The sequence below is a fragment of the Canis lupus genome, chromosome X (genome assembly GCF_048164855.1).
Source record: "Canis lupus baileyi chromosome X, mCanLup2.hap1, whole genome shotgun sequence".
Classification (NCBI taxonomy): Eukaryota; Metazoa; Chordata; class Mammalia; order Carnivora; family Canidae; genus Canis; species Canis lupus.
In genome coordinates this window covers 71,415,740-71,434,397 of record NC_132876.1, presented here as the reverse complement: position 1 = coordinate 71,434,397, position 18,658 = coordinate 71,415,740, and the positions used below count along the sequence as shown (strand labels likewise).

Below are 18,658 nucleotides of genomic sequence, written 5' to 3'. Positions count from 1 at the left end.
ATCCAGTCTTGACTGTTCCACTCATGGTTGAATTGTCTTAAGAACCTTCCCCTCTCTGACCCTCAATGTTCCATCAGCACATTAAAACTTTTATGTTCTCATATGCCATTCTGACCAATTCCACCAGAGTAGAACATATATGGTGGAGGAGAGGACCAATCAGGGAAACTTTAGAGAAGAAAAAGCCAAGAAATTGACTCAAAGCTGACAATTGAATATGATTTAATCTTCTTCATATTAAGATCAGTCAACCAGTTTCTCTGACATACTACTGCTTTTGTTCTGGTGGTCTCACTGAAAGAGGAAACGCTTGGCATTGTCCTCATAGGAGAACATTAGGAATGTCCAACTTACTTCAACATACATAGTGCTGCCCAGGCCCAAGAGGATGGGCTGAAGGGCCTTTGACAGCTATGCTATAAAGGTCTGAGAATCCACTAGTACAATATTTTACATATTTGTGAATCAACTTCACTTCATCCAGTGATAGTTCATACTTATTTTTTTTCTTTAAGCCAATCTGATTTTAAACAATAACCTTACTTGAAGCCATAAAATCTATGAAATTAGTGTTTGCGGTACTAATTACATCTTTCCTAATACATACTGAATTCAATATATATCATGATTCAAAATGTCAGTGTATCACTCCAAATGATCCTGTGCATATATATATAAGCATTGGAAAACACAGAGGTAGTAGTAACACAAACCAGTAGGTCAGAAGGAGGTTCAGGCCTTCAGGGCTCATTCCAGGACTCGGTAGGTACTCTTTGGGCTCCCTGAAACACTTAATACTCCTTCCAAGTACTGATACCATGTTATACAAGTATGAATTGCTCCCTGAGATAGAAGTAGGTTCTGGACCCTAAAAGGAGCTCTGTCCCATCAAACAAAATCCAAAATTCTGAATGGCCTCACAGGTTAGTTGACTAAGGAACCAGAAACTCCGGGTTCCAGTTTTGGTTTTGCCATTTGCCAGCTGTGTGACCTTGGGCCTGTCCCATTCCCTCTCTGGGCTTTAGTGTCCCCCAACTATAAAATGAATGATTTGGTCTAATGACCTCAAAGTATCTTGCTGCTCTGTCATTCAATGACTCCTTCACTTGTTGACCTCACACCTCTGCTTAACCCATTGGCTCCCAGCAGCTTGCAGAGATGAGGAGGCTTCTGAGCTGACCTCTGCTACCTCTGTACCAAATCCTCCTTGAGGCCCCTTGTTCCCAGTGCACAAAGCTCCTTCTGTTGCCTTAAACCATTCAGGGCTTCTTTCCAGGCTCCTGTAGAAGTGGCAGAAGTGACCTGGGGGGTAATAGTTGGCTTGTAACAAGAGCCTGGTTCCCCAACTCAACTGGCTTTGGCCTGATTGCAGGCTTGGCCTTAGCACCAGACTCTGTGTATCAGCTGCCCCAGACCCCCCCCCTCCAGCTCTGAGGGGTCAGGAAGACCAGTTTAAAAGGGAAAAAATAGAAACAAATATATTAATTTAAGTGCGTTTATTTAAGTTGCTGTTTGGTATCACTTCTAAATCTTAGGAGAGCAAGAGACTGAAATAATGAGCCTAAGAAAATAAACATCATGATAATAATTCAATTACTCCCTTTCTTTTAAAAATGATCAAATCATTCTTGTAATTATTTCTTGACAGATTTGGCCATTTAACATTTACTATTTCATGAAGAATATTTGCAGGGTATAGCTTATCCAGTATTTGACTAATAGTTTATCTAGCAACTTGGACTAGTATAAAGATCTATGTAGTTAGAGGATATCTGGAATTGACTATGATTTGAGACAGGAAATCTTTCTATCATGATCTACAATGAATTCAGCCAAGGGAAAATATTGGACTGTGCGTTGAGAATTTTAAGATCTAGTCCCAGGTCTGACATTATCTCTTTCTGTGACTTTGACTTAGTTGTTTCCCTTCTCTAGACTTCAACTTTCTTGTCTGAAAAATGAAAAGATTGAAATAGAAGGTCCCAAAGTCCTCTGCACTCTGATTCTCTATCATCCTTGACCCTCCACCCCTGCCAGAATCAGACTGAAAGGAGGGAGAGGTGGAGACAGGGTCAGTGGAAAGGGCAATTTCAAGATGTTCTTCGGGATGGGACAAGGATTTTCAGACCTGGAGAGGAGTGTAATAGCTTCCTTTCGGATCAAAAGGGGCTGGGAAGCCCAGGTTCCCAATGCCTGTTACCAGGAATGCAAAACAGAAAGTCAGGCCCGGGCTTACAGATGCAGGTCAGGTAAAAGGCCTGAGGCACAGCCTAGTGGGACATTTTTACAGACAGGACCAGTCCAGAATATCAAAGCAAGGGCTGGATGACATTGGATAACTACCCAGGGGTTAGGAAGGCAACGGGAATTACAAGAGGAATGGCAGGCCTGGAAAAGACCTGGGAACATCCCATAAATCCTTCAAACTCAACACTAAAAATCTATTCATCATCATTCTCCTGGAAACCTTCTCCTTCTACAGGACTTTCTTTCTTGATTAATGTACCATCACCCACCCAGTCAAGTAAGAATCATGGGAATCATCTTCCATCTCTCACATTTGCTGTCATCCAGTTACCAAATCATGGCCATGAAACTTCTTTGTAGTGTTTCCTACTTCTGCCTCTTCTTTTCCACTCACACGAGGATAGCCCTCCCTTAGCAGCTTTGACATGGATGCTTGCTACAACTTCTTAACTGGTCTTCCTGCCACCATGCTTTCCATTCCAGTCCATTTTCCATACTACTGCCAGAGTTCACTCTTTTTTATAAGATTTTATTTATTTATTCGTTAATGACACACACACACACACACACACACACACACACATACACACACACACAGAGGCAGAGACATAGGCAGAAGGAGAAGCAGGCTCTATGCAGGAAGCCTGATGTGGGACTTGATCCCGGAGCTGATTTATATAGAACCTGATTTATATAGAACCTGAGCCGAAGGCAGGTGCTCAACCTCTGAGCCACCGAGGCATCCCCAGAGTTCACTCTTTAAGAGAACAATTTGGTTGTGCTCAAAAACTTTTGATTGTTCCTTACCTTTGACCATAGTCCAAATTCTTTGCATTGGCATTCAAGGTATTTCACAACTTAAACAACCTATCTTTCTTTCATCTCCCTTCACATCTTCACATTTCTGAGCTCCATGGGACAACTCTCTATTTCCTATACATACAATTAACTCTCATATTGGACTCTTCACTGGGAGTGTCTGTGCCAGCACCCAGACACACCAACACTTGGCCTGTTAATCCATCCTTTAGACTCCCTTTCCATCAGATCCACATCTCTATTATACACATGATACTCTTCCTCATTTGCCTCCTTTCATTCCTGTGTCTCCCAAAGACCATGAGTGTATGAAAGCTACATCTGACTGACTCCTATAGTCCCAGAACTAAGCACAGAGCCTCACATAAACAATGACTCTGGAAAGGACTGTCTTCTATTTTTGAAGGCATAGCAAAAGAACTGCTGGCGATCAGGCTAGTGACTTCTTCCTCTCAGCAGACTTTCTTCTCTCTCATTTCACCTCTGCACTAGCTATTACAAATTGTCACACAGACCCCACTGTCTCCAGATGACAAATTGTCTTGAGGTGGGGCCTTGAAGTTCCTGTAGTTCCATCTAATGGTGCAGATCCATGTAAAACACATTTCTACCAAACCCTGAAAACTTTGAGATTGCCCTAGATATCAAGTCAGGAAGGGCACTTAAGGACCTTATTAAAGCAGTGGTTTTCAAACCAAATACTGAGGAACTCTAGAGCTCTCAGAGATTCACTGGGTACGTGAAAGAAGGACAGAGTTGAGGGGGGCTTAATTCAACCAAATTTATTTTACCTTTTGGGGATTTCATGAATATTTCATTTGAGGACTGGAGTTGACCCTGTAAAAGCAGATGTTGGAGATCGCTGCTCTAGTCCAGTGCTTAATTGCTAATAGCCTCCCTTTTACACCATCCCTGCTATGTATCCCCTTGGGCTTGGACCAAATTCTCCAGGTATGGTCAAGTATCCCTTTTCATTCTATACTCAGTTGAAAGTTCTGATTTATATAGAACCAGAATCAGCCTTACAACTTTCACCCACCTGTCCTATTTTCACCCCTTGGAGTCTCATGGAAGTCGTTCCTTCTTCCCAGGACCAATCTACTGGCATTGAGAATTTCCCAAGGTCTTTGATGGAAGTGACTTTGTAGTTCATACAGTTCAATGCCTTCATTGTAGTTGGAGATCTCAAAGCCCAGAGAAGGAAAGTGATCTGCACAACAGCAGACAACACATCTGTGGTAAAACTGAGACTTATGATTCCACTCATATGTAGAACTTAAGAAACAAAAGTTCCCACAAGTTCCCACTCACCCATAATGTCCTCCCCTGAATCTGTCTTTCCCCAGAGTAAATAGCTCCAACACCCAAAATGATTTCTCACTATTCCAATGACAATTCCCTGAACTTCCTCCTGATTGGCAGCAACCAATGGCCAAAGATCAGCAGCTCAGCTGGTGAGAGCTCTATGGTACCCAGGCTTTGGTTGGCCCAGAGTAAGGGCAAAGGCAAAGGAAAGCAAACTGGCATCAAAAACCAGAGCTGTTCCTCATCACAGCCTGGATGCTATTCTCCTCCTCCTCCTCTTTCCACAGGACTAAATTCTATTCAAACAGTGTTCCTCTCATGGCAGGGCAGCCAAGGGGCAGCTCTCAAAGGCCCCTTCTGACCTATTAGCTAGAGGGTCCCTGCGGTGTGACCTTCCACATCCCAAACCCAGAAACAGGAAGAGCTGGTTTGGTTTACATTTTGAGAAGAAAAATGAAAACATAGGAAGTGAGGCTCCTGAGAACAGAGGCTTCCAACTTTGTGTCCATGTGCTCCTAAAACAGGATATTTCAGAGAATACATTCCACAAGAGAAGGGAACGTCCTCCTTATTAAAAACAAAACACAAAGACCTTCAAGGTTTGGAAAGAGAATAAGACCAAAAGGAGACTCTTAAGGAGGGAAGGGCAACTGTTTCGGAATCTACAACTCTTCTTCCCCATCCACCACTTGAAACTGTCGTACTTTGATCTTACTTCTGTTATCACCACATCTGGCCCCCAGAGATTCCCTGCTTCCTTTAACCTATGGCCCAGAAGAAGGTCCAAGCCCCTTTCCCTGTTTATCTGAGGATCAACAAAGTAGGCTGTCACTCAGAACCTTCCTTTAAAGCCAAGAAAAAGCAGATATTAATTATAGAACCCACAAATAGAAGAGCATTCAGGCTTTACTATGTAAATGTCTCTTGTCTTAAAGACAGCAAAAGAAGGGAAGCACTTTGTCAGTCCCCAAATATCCCTCAGAGTAACTACTTCATTGCCTCACATGAGCTGCTATAAGTTTGCCTGGCTTTCTCCCCTCTCAGCTCTCTGTCACTGAGAGGTGGGTACCATATTGTTTCCCAATCACAATTACCAAAAGAGACAATGCAAAAGGTTCTTCTTTAAAAAAAAAAAGAAGTTCCACCCTTCCTCTTTGCTCTTCTGTTTTGTTTCTTAAGTTCTACATATGAGTGGAATCATATGATAATTGTCTTTCTCTGATTGACTTATTTGGCTTAGCACAATACCCTCTATTTCCACCCACATCATTGCAAATGGCAAGATTTCAATTTCTGATGGCTGAGTAATGTTCCATTGTATATATTAAAATAAGATGAAATCAGAGAGGGAGATAAACCATAGGAGACTTTTAACCATAGCAAACAAACTGAGAGTTGCTGGAGGCGAGAGGTGTAGAGGCATGGGGTAACTGGGTGACAGGCATTAAGGAGGGCACGTGATGGAATGAGTACTTGGTGTTATATGCAACTGATAAATCACTGAACTCTGAAACTCATAATACAGCCTGTGTTAATTGAATGTAAAAAATAGAAAATAAAAAAGGAAAAAGAACCCTTTGGGCCTTTCCCAGTTCTGATTTTGGCATTGAGGAACATGATTAGTTCACAGGTAGTTGACAGGGTAAAAGTGTGGATCATCTGGGTGCCAAAGAAACATGGCCCCACAGAGAAACAGTTCTGGTCACCTCTGGAGCTTCTATAGGCACACATGACCATGTGCTACATGCATGTGTGTGTGCATACACATACTCACACAGCATCTTTATCAAAAATCTTAGTCTTACATAGTAAGAGTTCTTTCGGAACACAAAAATATACTACTGTCTCTGGCTTCTAAGACTATGTGTTCCCTTGGGCCAGTGGCAAGCAGAACCTCTTCTTGGAAGATGCTTCCAAGAAAATCTGCTTGGAATTAATGGCTCATTCTCCTTAAAAGATATGGGCAGAGGAAGCATTATTTTTATATTAAAACAAACGCAGAGGGATGCTTGGGTGGCTCAGCAGTTGAGCGTCTGCCTTTGGCTCAAGGCATGATCCTGCCTTTGGTTCAGGGCGTGATCCTGGAGTTCTGGGATCAAGTCCTGCATCAGGCTCCTGCAAGGAGCCTGCCTGCTTCTCCCTCTGCCTCTTTCTCTATGTCTTTCATGAATAAATAAATAAATCTTTAAAAAAATAAAACAAGCACATAAATGTTATGGAATAGCATGCAAAATTCATGTGAATCTGTGGGATGAAAATGGAGACTTTGAAGAAATTTCATACTTGAGGCCGACTACATGGGCATCTCCAGCTCCTTGGGGCTGTGTGGGGAATGAGTTCATTCTGGTCAACCAATTGGTTTTTTGGTGAAAAAGTTTGAGAAGCACTTACTGAAATGGTGGGCTTCCTGAGGGTAGAAACTTTGTCTCACTCCTCTCTGTATCTTCATGCCCAATACAGAGCAAGCCGCAGACAGGGTGTGCTCAAGAACAATTATTTTGTCTTTCCATCCACCCATCTGCCCATTTGTCTTTGTCGAGGAACAAGCCAAAAAGATAGCCTTAAAGTGGTGGAAAGAAATCAGTTTCTGGAGAATTCAGACAACTCTGGATTGAATTCTGACTCTGTCACTTATTAGCTGTATGATCATCTCTCTGAGCCTCAGTTTTAAAATGAGGATCAAAATACCCATCTTCTGGGTTGTTGTGGGAACTAAGTGTGGCAGTGTAAGAGTGCTCTATAAGCTCCCAGACAATATACAAATAATAGTTATTAAGATTATAAAATGACCACCATGACTAGCCCAGGCAGTAGGAGGAAGGAAAGAAAAGATGTTTTCTGCAGCCCAGAAGTCTGAATTGAGATTAAGAAAACAGGAGCTATGGCCTTAGGAATGAGCCCCTGGGCCTCTGAGATGGGGAGAGCCAATGTGGAATCTTGGCTTTAGGGCCCCACCCCCACTTCAGGAAAGCAGTGTGCAGGCCAGAGGGCAACTTCTTCCAGTAGAGTGATAGAAAGATCAGATGTTGCCTGGTATACCATGGGCCTCCAAAGACCAGATCTGCTTGCTTTCTCCTGTCTGCCAATGAGCTCCTAGGTGGCCTAGCTCATGGCAAGGGTCATTTGTCAGTAGGGGCTAAAGTATAACCAGGCATGATGATTTTACTGCTAACAAACTCTGTGACCTTGGGCAAGTCTTTTCTCCTCCTGGACCCGGACTTATTCACCATTAAAATGAAGGGATTGGAGAGAGTGGATTTTAAAGCCCTCTATCTCCTACACACTATGCTTATGTGGCCCTTAACTGAAAAGGTATTCAATCTTAGTTTTCCAAAAAAGAAGTGATCAGTCTTATCACCTGATAGTTTGATACTGGACTCCAGTAAAAAAAAAGTTAAAAGCAGTGTGGGGTGGCCGGGCTGGAACCCTCTTCTGTTTGTAAGTCTGCTGGTCCTTCTGCCTCTGTCTGGCTGGATTGGCAATCTGGGATCACAATCCAGGTGAGGGGTGGGTGGATGAAGCAGGTGTTTCCCAAGCCGTGGGCTCTGACCCAGGTACCTCACAATAGAAAATGAGAAAAGAGAAGAAAACAGGAAATCCTGTCCACTGTATGTGCCTAATTGTTCAGGAAGAATTCCTTCTAGGCTGGCTCGTTGTCTCAGAAGTCAGCAACAGCTGCTGAGCTGGAAAGCTGACTGCTACAGTCTCTGGGATTCTGGGACTCCCCACCCCCATCTCAGTCTGTTTAGAACTTTGCCATTTTTCAAAGCTCTTTTCAAAATACTGTAATCTCCCACTTCAGTCCCCAGCATACTGTGTATCAGTCTCCTAGTATGGACCATATTCTGCCTCATGTTGGAGCAATTTCCTTTCACATGTGAATTAGAAATAAAATACATTCTCCAAGGAAAACATTCAACCTGTATATGGATATAAAACAGAGAACCAAAGTCCTATAATCCCTCATTCCCACTTTTCATAACTAACCACTGTTTGGAGGTTTCTTGGAAGCTTCCCAGAAAGCTTCTGTTGGTCAAAGCTATTGAAAAGGCAAGATGGGATCCCTGGGTGGCGCAGTGGTTTGGCGCCTGCCTTTGGCCCAGGGCGCGATCCTGGAGACCCGGGATCGAATCCCACGTCGGGCTCCCGGTGCAGGAGCCTGCTTCTCCCTCTGCCTGTGTCTCTGTTTCTCTCTCTCTCTGTGACTATCATAAAAAAAAAAGAATCTTAAAAAAAAAGAAAAGGCAAGAGCATGATGCTTTGGATAGAGTCTTGACTCTGGAGACAAAACACTTGGGCTTGTGCCTCAGGTCTCCATTTGCTGGTCAGATTAGCTTTGGTGAACTCGGTCTCCTCTTTGATTCTCAGTCCTCTGCTCTGTAAAATGGGATGATTCCTCTCCTGCTATCTCACAGTACTGTTGTAAAGACCAAATGAGATGAGAAATAAAAGCATTTTTGGAAACTGTAAAGGGTGCTCTCTTTCGTTCCATGCTTATATCTGCAACTTGAATATGAGACCCTGAGAACAGAACCTGTGGTCCCTCTGGGCCTGAGTTTCCATTGCCTTTAGCCCAGACGACTTGTCTAGAACAGACAGGTGGTGAACGATAGGAGATATGGAACCAAATCCCAGAGGGTGGGCTATACCTAGAGGGATTGGTGCTATATTCCTGTCCTACCTCTGGGCACATAGTTCTTGACTTTCCTTTGGAGACAACCCCAGCTGAGAGGCCCATTCTTCTAAAGTTACTTGGCTTTCAAAATGACATCTGACTTTGAAAATCCTGCAACTGCTCTTTCCAGCCTCTACCCTCCCTCAGCTCCCAGTTCCCCAGATTCTGGTCCAGCTAATGCTTTTGGAGTTCCCCATGTGTGTGCATGTGGATGTAGATATAGATACAAATATAGGTGGGAGAGAGAGAGAGAGAGAGAGAGAGATGGCTAAGAAGATTCAATTTTTTAAATGGGCCAGCTGTAAATGGTTGAAACGAGAGCTGGAAAGCTCCTCAGGTATCATTTAGTCCAATCACTAGCTAACCTTTAACGGCTGGGGAAACAGAGACCCAGAAATGGGAAGGGATTTTCCCAGGGAGCTACTGGCTCTGACAGCCAAGTTAAGGAGGGGAAAAGGGAGCCTCTGGGCTAAGGGCACTCATGTTAAAGGAACTGGCCTGGAGAAAGTGGGTGAGGGCCAAAAGAGATGAAAATGGGCAGAGAGGGGAGGATCAATCAGTTGGGGTCATCTGAAAAATTCCCCTGGAAAGTGGGAATATAAGAAACATGAGGTTGTGGTTCAACAAGTTATTGTGAGTCTTGCTGAGCAAGGAGAGGAAGGAGAGAGGAAGAGAAAAATAGTGGGGGCCAGAAAAGGGGAAAAAAGGAAGAAGGAAGGTTAAACCAGGCAGATGGAGAATATTCAGAGTTGTAGGCTCAGTAAGGGCTGAACGTAGCAAGTCAGCAGTGTCTCATTGCATGCAGGACATCTAGCTACCTTCTAAGTTCCCACCAGCTATGCTGTCCAGTTTCTTTTAGACTCTGCACATGCGAGCCAGTCCTTCTTAGCAGATGCAGTATTTTTCCACATCATTGTTTGGGGAAGTTGCCCTGGACAGTAGGCTTTGCCTCAGATTTTGGCACATGAGGGCACCATACGGCCTGGACTGGTTGTCAGAGTGGGCATGCACTCGCTCTCCAGCCATGATCCAATTTTAGGCACATGGTCACATTGTGAGGTGAACTCAGCCCATTTTACGTACGAGGGCTAATATCACTTGCCAATGAAAATAATAACAACCAAAAGAATAATACAGATATCTACGTATGTATCAAGAACACATAGTTTGCGCTGATGAACAACGGGGCCCCAGGGCCCGACCGCCTATATTCAAATCCCTATTGCACCTCTCATCAGTGGTGTGATCCTGGGCAAGTTGCTTAACTTCTCTGTCAGTGTCCTTACCTGTAAAGTGGGGATGATGATAATACCTTCTTGAGAAGATTTGTAAGGATCAGGTGAGTTTACCCAGGCAGAGCCTTGGAACAATTCCTGGCATGTAGTTTTCTTTTTTTTTAATTTGTTATTTATTTATGATAGTCACACACACACAGAGAGAGAGAGAGGCAGAAACATAGGCAGAGGGAGAAGCAGGCTCCATGCACCTGGAGCCCGACGTGGGATTTGATCCCGGGTCTCCAGGATCGCGCCCTGGGCCAAAGGCAGGCGCTAAACCACTGCGCCACCCAGGGTTCCCCTGGCATGTAGTTTTCAACAGATAGTAGCTACAATTGACTTCAGCATTATGGGCTGGGCACTGCTCTAAAAGTTTTATTTGTATCACAGTGGTGTATAACAATCACTCAGAAGGCAACTGTGAGACCCAGGTGCAAGAAGAACATAGTCCATTATCCTTGACATTTTTCTTAGATGCAGAGCCTTTCCTCCAGCCCAGACTGAATTCAATGTAGAACTCCCATATATAGAACAGAGAAAAAGTAACATGGCTCTGATTTCACCAATGTTGGGTAGGAGTGGGGGTCTAGAGCCTCCTGGTTCAGCCTTTATGTATTCTCGCCTTGCCCAACATCCTCAAGGTAGGCCTTGAAGGTCTTCTCTGGTCACAGTGAGGAGCGATCTGCAAGCCTGCTGATGTAATCCCTCCAACCTTTTTATGCTCAGATGAAGGTATCATGAACCCAAAAGGGTGAGTAACATGCCCAAGGTTGGCCAGCTAGTCAAAGGCAGAGGGGGGTGGAGGTGGCATCACTAGGCATGGAGGGCATAACTTAGTGGAGAAGAAAAGCCTCCTTGGTTAAGCTAGAACACAGAACATGCTAGGCTCGGGCAGAGAACAGCTAGGAAAGGACGGTGAGCAGGCGGGAAGGGGAGGCTGAGCCAGAAGCCCTGGCCCTGAGTCTTGTGTGTGAGCCAGACCCTGTGAACCCTCCTATCCTACTGGAGCCACCCTAGACTTCAAGACAATAGGACAATGCCCTACTGTTGTGGGGCCTCTCACTGCACAGGTGTTGGGGTTCTGTTTTGACAAGGGATGTAGTCCCCTGTCCCTAAGGGTTCCAGTCTGGGGAATGCATCTGACCTGGGGCTAAATTTGCCATTCTGGCCTTCTGATTGGACTCTCAGCCTTAACTGGGCATTTTTTTAGAAGGCTTCTTTGCCTCCAGGATTCCGGGATGGCAGCCAGGCTTCCAGCCCATTGTTGTCAGGGAAGTGCGGGAGAATGGCCTGATGCTCGGCCCCTGGTCCAGCTCTGCATGTGGGCACCCCTATCCGTTCAAGGTGTGCTGCTCTTTAATCTAAGAAGCTATGTTTTGCCAGCTTTTACTTCCAGGCTTTAGCATGGGTTACCTGAGGAAATCACATAGAGGAAAAAAGTACAGGAGAAGTTCCTCCTAGAGAACCTTGGGACTTCTCTGGAATCCCTTCTTCTGACCTAATCACTTGATCAGCCCAGGCCCCATGAGAGCTCTAGAAGACTGTATTTTCCAGAGGCAAATATGGGTGGGCAAAGCATGGTTGCAGTTGACTCTGAGTTGCTTGCCCCTCCCTGGATAGGCCTCAAGATTTTCATCTGGACCATGATGGGGTGGAGCGGATGCTCTCTGAGGGCCCACCAACTCCAGGGCGGTCTTCCATGGAAGTCCCGCACCACTTGGGTGCTCTCTCATGCACTGGTCTAGAATCCCGTAGGAACATACCAGCTGATGGATGGAAATAAAGCCTGCCCACGGCCATGGTTTGCTGGCCCTTTGGACCAGTCACAAGAGGGGGGGGATGCAGGAGGCAGATTAAGGACTCCTAACCTGCAAACTACTCCTCTGACATAAAAGCAGCTTTTGCTCATAGCAAGACCAGTTGCTCAAATAGACAGAGCCCTGATCCGCTAAGCCATAGTGCAAGATGCACGTTACTGTGGGCTGGGTGCTGCACCCTGCCAGATGATGGGAAGTGGAGGAGGGGCTTTCTGAGAGTTCACCAGGGTAAAGGTGCATGTACTAATGCTGGGGAGTGGGGATGGGGGGATGGCTGGGGGTGGAGCCAGATAAAGGCAGAAAGATTCAATGAAGATTCGAACTATACAGCATACATGATTCAGGGGCGGGAAGAAAGAAGTAAAGCAGGGTGAAGGGCTAAGGGGCAATCTTGTCATTGATAAAGGCATCTCACCGATACTTTTACCTCTGATCCATATAACATCTTAGGGAGGTAGGTGTTATTGTCTCCATTTAACAAGTGAGGAAACTGAGACCCAGAGAGGTGATATGACATGTCATCAAGTGTTAAAGCTGGTGTCCAGCAGGCGCCTGGGTGGCTCAGTCTGTTGAGGATCTGCCTTTGGCTCAGGTTATGATCCTGGGGTCCTGGGATCGAGCCCTGCGTGCTTGGCGCTCCCTGCTCAGTGGAGAGTCTGCTTCTCCCTCTGCCTCTGCCCCTCCCCCACACTCTTGTGAACACTCATGCTTTCTCTCACAAATAAATAAAATCTTTTTTTTTTTTTTAAAGCTGGTGTTCAAACCCAAGGATGCTTTGAGAGTTTCAGTGCAGTGCTCAGGGATTCCTTTCCTCTCTCTGGAGCTGATAAAATCCATACATGGATACACTACTGCTTCCCATCCAGCATCCCTCTTACTAAGCCTTGGCTGCAAGGGCCTAGGAATTATCTTTCCCATTTTATAAAGGCCCAGAAAAGGTGAATGATTGTTCTGGAGTCTCAGGCAGGGCGAGATAGGGGAGAGGCTGAGGTTCAGGCCCCTCAGCTACCTGCCTTTACCTGAGAAGCTGCAGAATGCTGTAGCACTCTCACTGCCATTTTCTCTGCATCTCGTCATTTTGCACTTACTTATCTCAAGCTGTGTTTGCAGGGTAGAAAAAAAAACTATTTCTATTTTCTAGGCTCTGTAACTTGTCAAAGGTCACACAGCTACTGAATGGTGGAACCAGGACTTTCAGACCAGAGCTGTGGCCAAACTCCCCTCTGCTTTCCCACAAAGTGCATTTGGCCAGTAAGAGGTGGATGAAGAGTTCATTGAAGCATAAATATTGAGACTAAAAGCAGCAAACTCTAACCCCTTGGGATGACAGACCCTTCACTCTTTTCCATATGAACCTCTGAATTGCAGAGGCAGTCCTGGGGCCTTTGAGGGAGAAACACAGAATCCATTGAGTTCAATTCTCCAGAGCATACCCCAGAGCTGCCAGTTCCTGTGGCTCATGAGATGTCTCATCAACCCAAATGTCCTTGTGGTCAGGGTGCCAGGTTTAGTCTAACCACACAAATGGTGGGATGGTGGAAGAGAGGGCAGGGTTCTCTCTCTTCCCCTCTCACTACCTGTGGTTGCATTTCATGTTTGGTCATTGAGTCACCTTTCACGTTCCTCTATCCCAATGACATCAGGGAAAGAAAATCCAAAATTTCTCAGCAACCATTTGGCATGGTTGAGGCTGCTTTGGGGCCACTTGCTCACTCATTCTCTCAATTGTCATCAGTACTTTAGTGAATGTTCCCTAAGTGCCAACTCAATGCCAAACTCCTTCCTGAGCAACGGATATACCATGAGTAAACACAGCTTTCAGGCAATTCACACTCTTATTGGGCAGGAAGACATCTAGATAACTAAACTCAGTATAGAATGATTGCTGATATAACTGAGCTGCGGAAGCACTCAGATGGGGAATGGCTTATGGTATTCATCGGAAAGTCTACAGGGCTATGTAGGACGTTGCCAGGTGCAGGAGATAGGGCAAATAAGTTAGTCTCTTTGTACCTCTGTTCTCTCAATGGCACAGTCACAATACCTGCAGGGTTTCTGTAAGGAGTCCATGAATTAAAATGCGCAAACAGTTGAGAACAGTGCCGGGCACACAGAAAGCTCCATATAAGTGTTTGTGTTTGTAAAATAAGTCAAAAGAAATAAGAATGAGTGTTTTTGTGACAGAGGAGATCACATGTACCACGTTTGGAAGGTTAATGACATATTGGGTGTTCTGGGAAAGCCAGCTGACTTGGCTGTGGGACCTTGTGCAGAGCTTTGAATGTCAATGTTAGAGGCATGGACTTGTCCCTGTGTATGATGTGCAGCCATTTCTGAAGCTGGACCTTTGCCACAGAGAGTGGCAGAGGATTCCCGTGTGAAATGCTAGTGCTCTGTCTACCAGCCCAGCAGGTGCTAGGTCTAAGAGACTGCCACAAGCCAGGGCAGTCAGTTGCCACAGATGAATGGAAGACAAGCCCTACCTGCAGCCCAGACCCTGGCTTAGCATCATCTGGGAAAGGGTGAGTCAGTGGGAGAGACACTGTGTACCTGCCCTCAAGGAGCTGCTCATCTAATTGGAGTAAGTCCTGCTTCTGCCGAGAATCAACTCAATCATCCTGGTAGAAGGTAGAGATGTGTGGGTAAGAGTCTCCTTCATGGCCTGAGAGGCAGCATGTGTAGCGGTTACCAGCCAAGGCTGACAGGCTGTTGGGTTTATTTTTTTTATTTTTTTAAGATTATTTATTTATAAGAGACACAGAGAAAGAGAGAGAGAGAGGCAGAGACATGGGCAGAGGGAGAAGCAGGCTCCTCGCAGGGACCCCAATGTGGGACTTGATCCCGGTTCCCGGGATCATGCCCTGAGCAAAAGGCAGACGTTCAACCGCTGAGACACTCAGGCGTCCCTGTTGGGGTTTAAAACCTAGTGGTCACTTACGAATTGTGTTACCTGGAGCTAATTGCTTAACCTCTCTGTGCTACAGTTCTCCCACTGGAAAATTAGGCAATGCTGATAATTTTACCTCCTCATAGGAGTGTCACAATGATTTAGTCATATGTGGAAAGTGCTCAGAATGTTGGCTCATAAGAAACACGTCGTTAACATTAGCTGTTCTCAGTGACTAAGGGCCCAGCATGTGCTAGGTATGTGGTACCTCTGGGGTAAAAGGCAGTGGCTTGGCACACACAAATGCCCAGGATCAATGTAGCCCATCTTCTTGGAGCATCAACTTTCCTCAAAGGCTTAAAGGAGAAAAGCCCCCATTTTAGAAGAAAACAACATGGATGCATACCGGAGTTAACCAGGAAATTCAAGTACATGTTTCAGATAAGAGGGACTTCAAAGACATCCTCTGCATAGAGACAAAGCTTCCCGTTATGTCTCCAGCTCCCTAATGGTTTCTATGCATTCTTCCCCCCAACCCTTAGGGACACTTGGGTACAAATGTTCCAGCCACACAGACACATGTGAGCTCAGATAACTTTAACAATGGCTCATTCTCTGGGGTAAAGATGATCACCGTCAGGATATGGGTGAAAACTGAGGTTTGGGGTTCAAATTCTGCCACCGTCACTTATTAGCTGCGTGAACTTAGGCAAGTCACGTTACCTTTGTCATCCCTCAGTTTCTCCATCTGTGAAAAGAGGGTGATGGTGACGATGATGAGAATAGCAACAAGGAACCTACTTCAGAGGGTTGTGGTAAAAACTCAATAGACGAATAACCACAAAACACTTGGAACAAGGCTGGGCAGATAGTGCTCAGTGCACAATAGCTTTTGTTAAATCTGTTCTCACATTCCTTCCCACAACAACACTGGCAGGTAGGTGTCCTCCTGTCAGTTTTATGAAGGAGGAAATTGAAGCTGTAAGAGGTTAGATCACATGCCCCCCTCCTCTCTGCTGATCGAGGGCATTCCTGCGCTGGGGGGAAGGTGGGAATAAATGAGCTCTGAGGCCTTTTCCAGTAACAAGGTTCCGTGATTCAAGGTAAACTTAAGAGCCCTTTCGTACCACTGTTCTGGCTGGGGCTGAAGCAGCAGAACTCAGGAAAGGGAGGGACTAGCCAGGGAGGGAGATGCCTTAGCAGGGTAGGAAATGGCTGCTGCCGCCCTTCCTTCTAGGCTGCCGCTCTGAGAGGCTGGGTCCTTGCACTCCCACCCCACCAGAGAGCAAAAAGGAAACTCCTGTGCTTGGAGGAAGCTGACTGGGGCCTCCTCTTCCTCAGAGAGGAGCTTGCCCCTGGGGCAGAGGCAGTGCAGCAAGGCTGCTAGAAACTCAGAAGTCAAAGGCTTGGCACTACAAAGCTGAGCACAGACAGGGGCCTCCCAGTGGCTGCTTCTCCTGGCTGAGCTTATCCAGAGTGGGGATTGCCCATAGGCCAGAGGGTTCTGGGGGAGAGGAGTGAGCTCACCACTGATTCATGAACAAATGGGGGGAAAGAATCCATTAAGTAACACGGCCTTGTAGAAAGAGGAGTAGACAAGAGATCTATCTTGACTGTGAAACAGACTCACCATGCGATGAGCAAGTTCTCTTCCCTATGGGTAGAATACAGTCACTCAATGCTTTGTGAACACCTACCATGTGCCAGCACTGCCCTGTGGCCTAGGGTGACACACATGGAGATCGACATGTTAATTTCTCATTCCTTTCCAGCTTTGACATGGAGTCTATGAAAAGTGAGTGCAAATCTCATGCAAGTAAACACATGCCAATTCACAAACTCCTCTTCCTTTTCCTAGCCTGTCCCTCACAAATGGTGCTGCTTGGCCTTAGCTAGTGGCACAAGGTATGGAGATGGTAAAGGGAGGGGCTGTGACCTTCACCTGTGTATCTCTTTATCATCATTCTGATTGAGTCATGGGATTATTATTTTTTTTACATTTTTTATTTAAATTCAATTTGCCAACATATATGGTATAATAACACCCAGTGCTCATCCCATCAAGTGCCCCCCTCAGTGCCCATCACTCAGTCACCCCATCCACCCACCCACCTCCCCTTTTGCAACCCTTTGTTTGTTTCCCAGAGTTAGGAGTCATGGGATTATTATCCTCATTTTACAGGTGAGGAAATGGAGGTTCAGAGAGGGCTTTGTCCAGTTAGTACAGAGCCACTATTAGAATCTTGCCTTCTTACTGGCCACCACCAGGAGTGGAAGTGGCCAGGTCTGAGAACTGGTGACTTTCTGCCTTTCCCCCATTGTAAACAAAGGCATATAGAACTCCCCACCACCCCCAAATTGGGAAATGCAAGTTTATTTGCTGTGGGCGGAGGTTAGGGGTAAGGCAAAGAGTCATGTAATTTAGGGTCCTGGTCCAGGCTTTCTTTGTGGTAGATCTCCAGTGCTGAACCTTTGAGAGTAAAAGTTAATCTTTCTTTACGGGGACTGTACTCCGTGCCAAGCACCGTGCTCAACTACTTTAGAGCCTCATCGCAGGACTGCAACAGAGATAATTGTCCCACTGAGACAGTAACTAAGTCATTTACATTCTTGGGCCTCAGTTTTGCTTCTCTAATGTAAGAGAGTCTCTAAGAAAGGAATGCTTCTGCTCCCAAGGTCCAGGATATTCTTGGTACTAGAAGGATTTCCAGGTGTTGTTGCTGGAACCCAGGGTTCTACTGCTCTGGTGAGACACAAAGTAGAGCTGGGAGGGTGGTAAGAAGCAGGGCATGGAGGAGGTTGTGGGTGAGCGAGTCAGTTAGTCCCCCAAGCTGGCCGGGGCCATGGTTCCCCTCTCCATCTGGCTGTTCCAGAATGTCTTCTGCCATGGAACATGGCTGGTGAGATCTGGAGGAAACAGGAGGTGGAGGGGCTGACCTAGTGATAAGACCTTCACTATCTTGCACTGGCATGGGACCGCAAAAAGGAGTTGGCTCAGGGGTGAGACCCGCTGGAATAGGGGGCCAATATGGAAAAGGCCGGAGGGTCACTTCAATCCAGGGGAGGAGGCCCATGGCAACGGGAGAGGGCAGACTAGCGGCGCTAAACGACTTGAGGCCAGTGTAGGATAGAGAAGGGGGGCTTCCTGCTCCAGGTGGGGGCGTGGAACTTTCCAGTCGCCACTGAGGAGGCGGGGCAACCCAGGCCGTCATTCCCTCAGCCCCTCCCTGCCTACCCCTGCGCCAGAGCCGCCGTCCTCCCTGCCTGTCGTTCTGTCTGGGTGCGACCCCCGCCCTCCCCAGGAGCCAGTGCTCTGCCTCGGAGTCTCCGGCGGACGCATGGCCGAAGCGCGGGGCGGGGGACCAGCTTCGAGGCTCCCAAAGCCCTGGACGTGGATGCCGTGGAAGCCTAGGGCCGTGAAGGGCACCCGCTGGGACCCCCCGCGCTGGAAGCCAGGTGAACAGAGCGGGGGCAGACCCCTGCGGGGGGGTCAGGGCCCAGGGGCGCTGCCATCGGGCTAGGCGAAATGCGAGCCGCCCTCGCCTCCGTGTCTCTGGTGGCAGCCTCATTTTCATCTCTGTCCTCTGTCCATTTTTGTCTGAATTTCACCCCTGGCTGGCACTCCGGTTTT

The 18,658-nt window shown here is 46.4% G+C and overlaps 1 protein-coding gene across 4 annotated transcripts in view; it reads left to right on the top strand.

Annotated features, from left to right (window-relative positions):
• Positions 1-18,658, top strand: part of STARD8 (StAR related lipid transfer domain containing 8) — an 82,991-nt gene that overhangs the window by 22,498 nt on the left and 41,835 nt on the right. For 2 of the 4 annotated variants that reach the window (XM_072816688.1, XM_072816687.1), the window contains exon 1: positions 18,272-18,483. The exons of 1 other annotated variant lie outside the window; for it this stretch is intronic. In XM_072816688.1, the coding sequence (XP_072672789.1) occupies positions 18,366-18,483 (118 nt within the window). In that variant the 5' untranslated portion in view covers positions 18,272-18,365. Of the gene's footprint in view, positions 1-18,271; positions 18,484-18,658 lie in introns of those variants that run through there. One more of the 4 variants, XM_072816697.1, reaches the window with a different exon arrangement.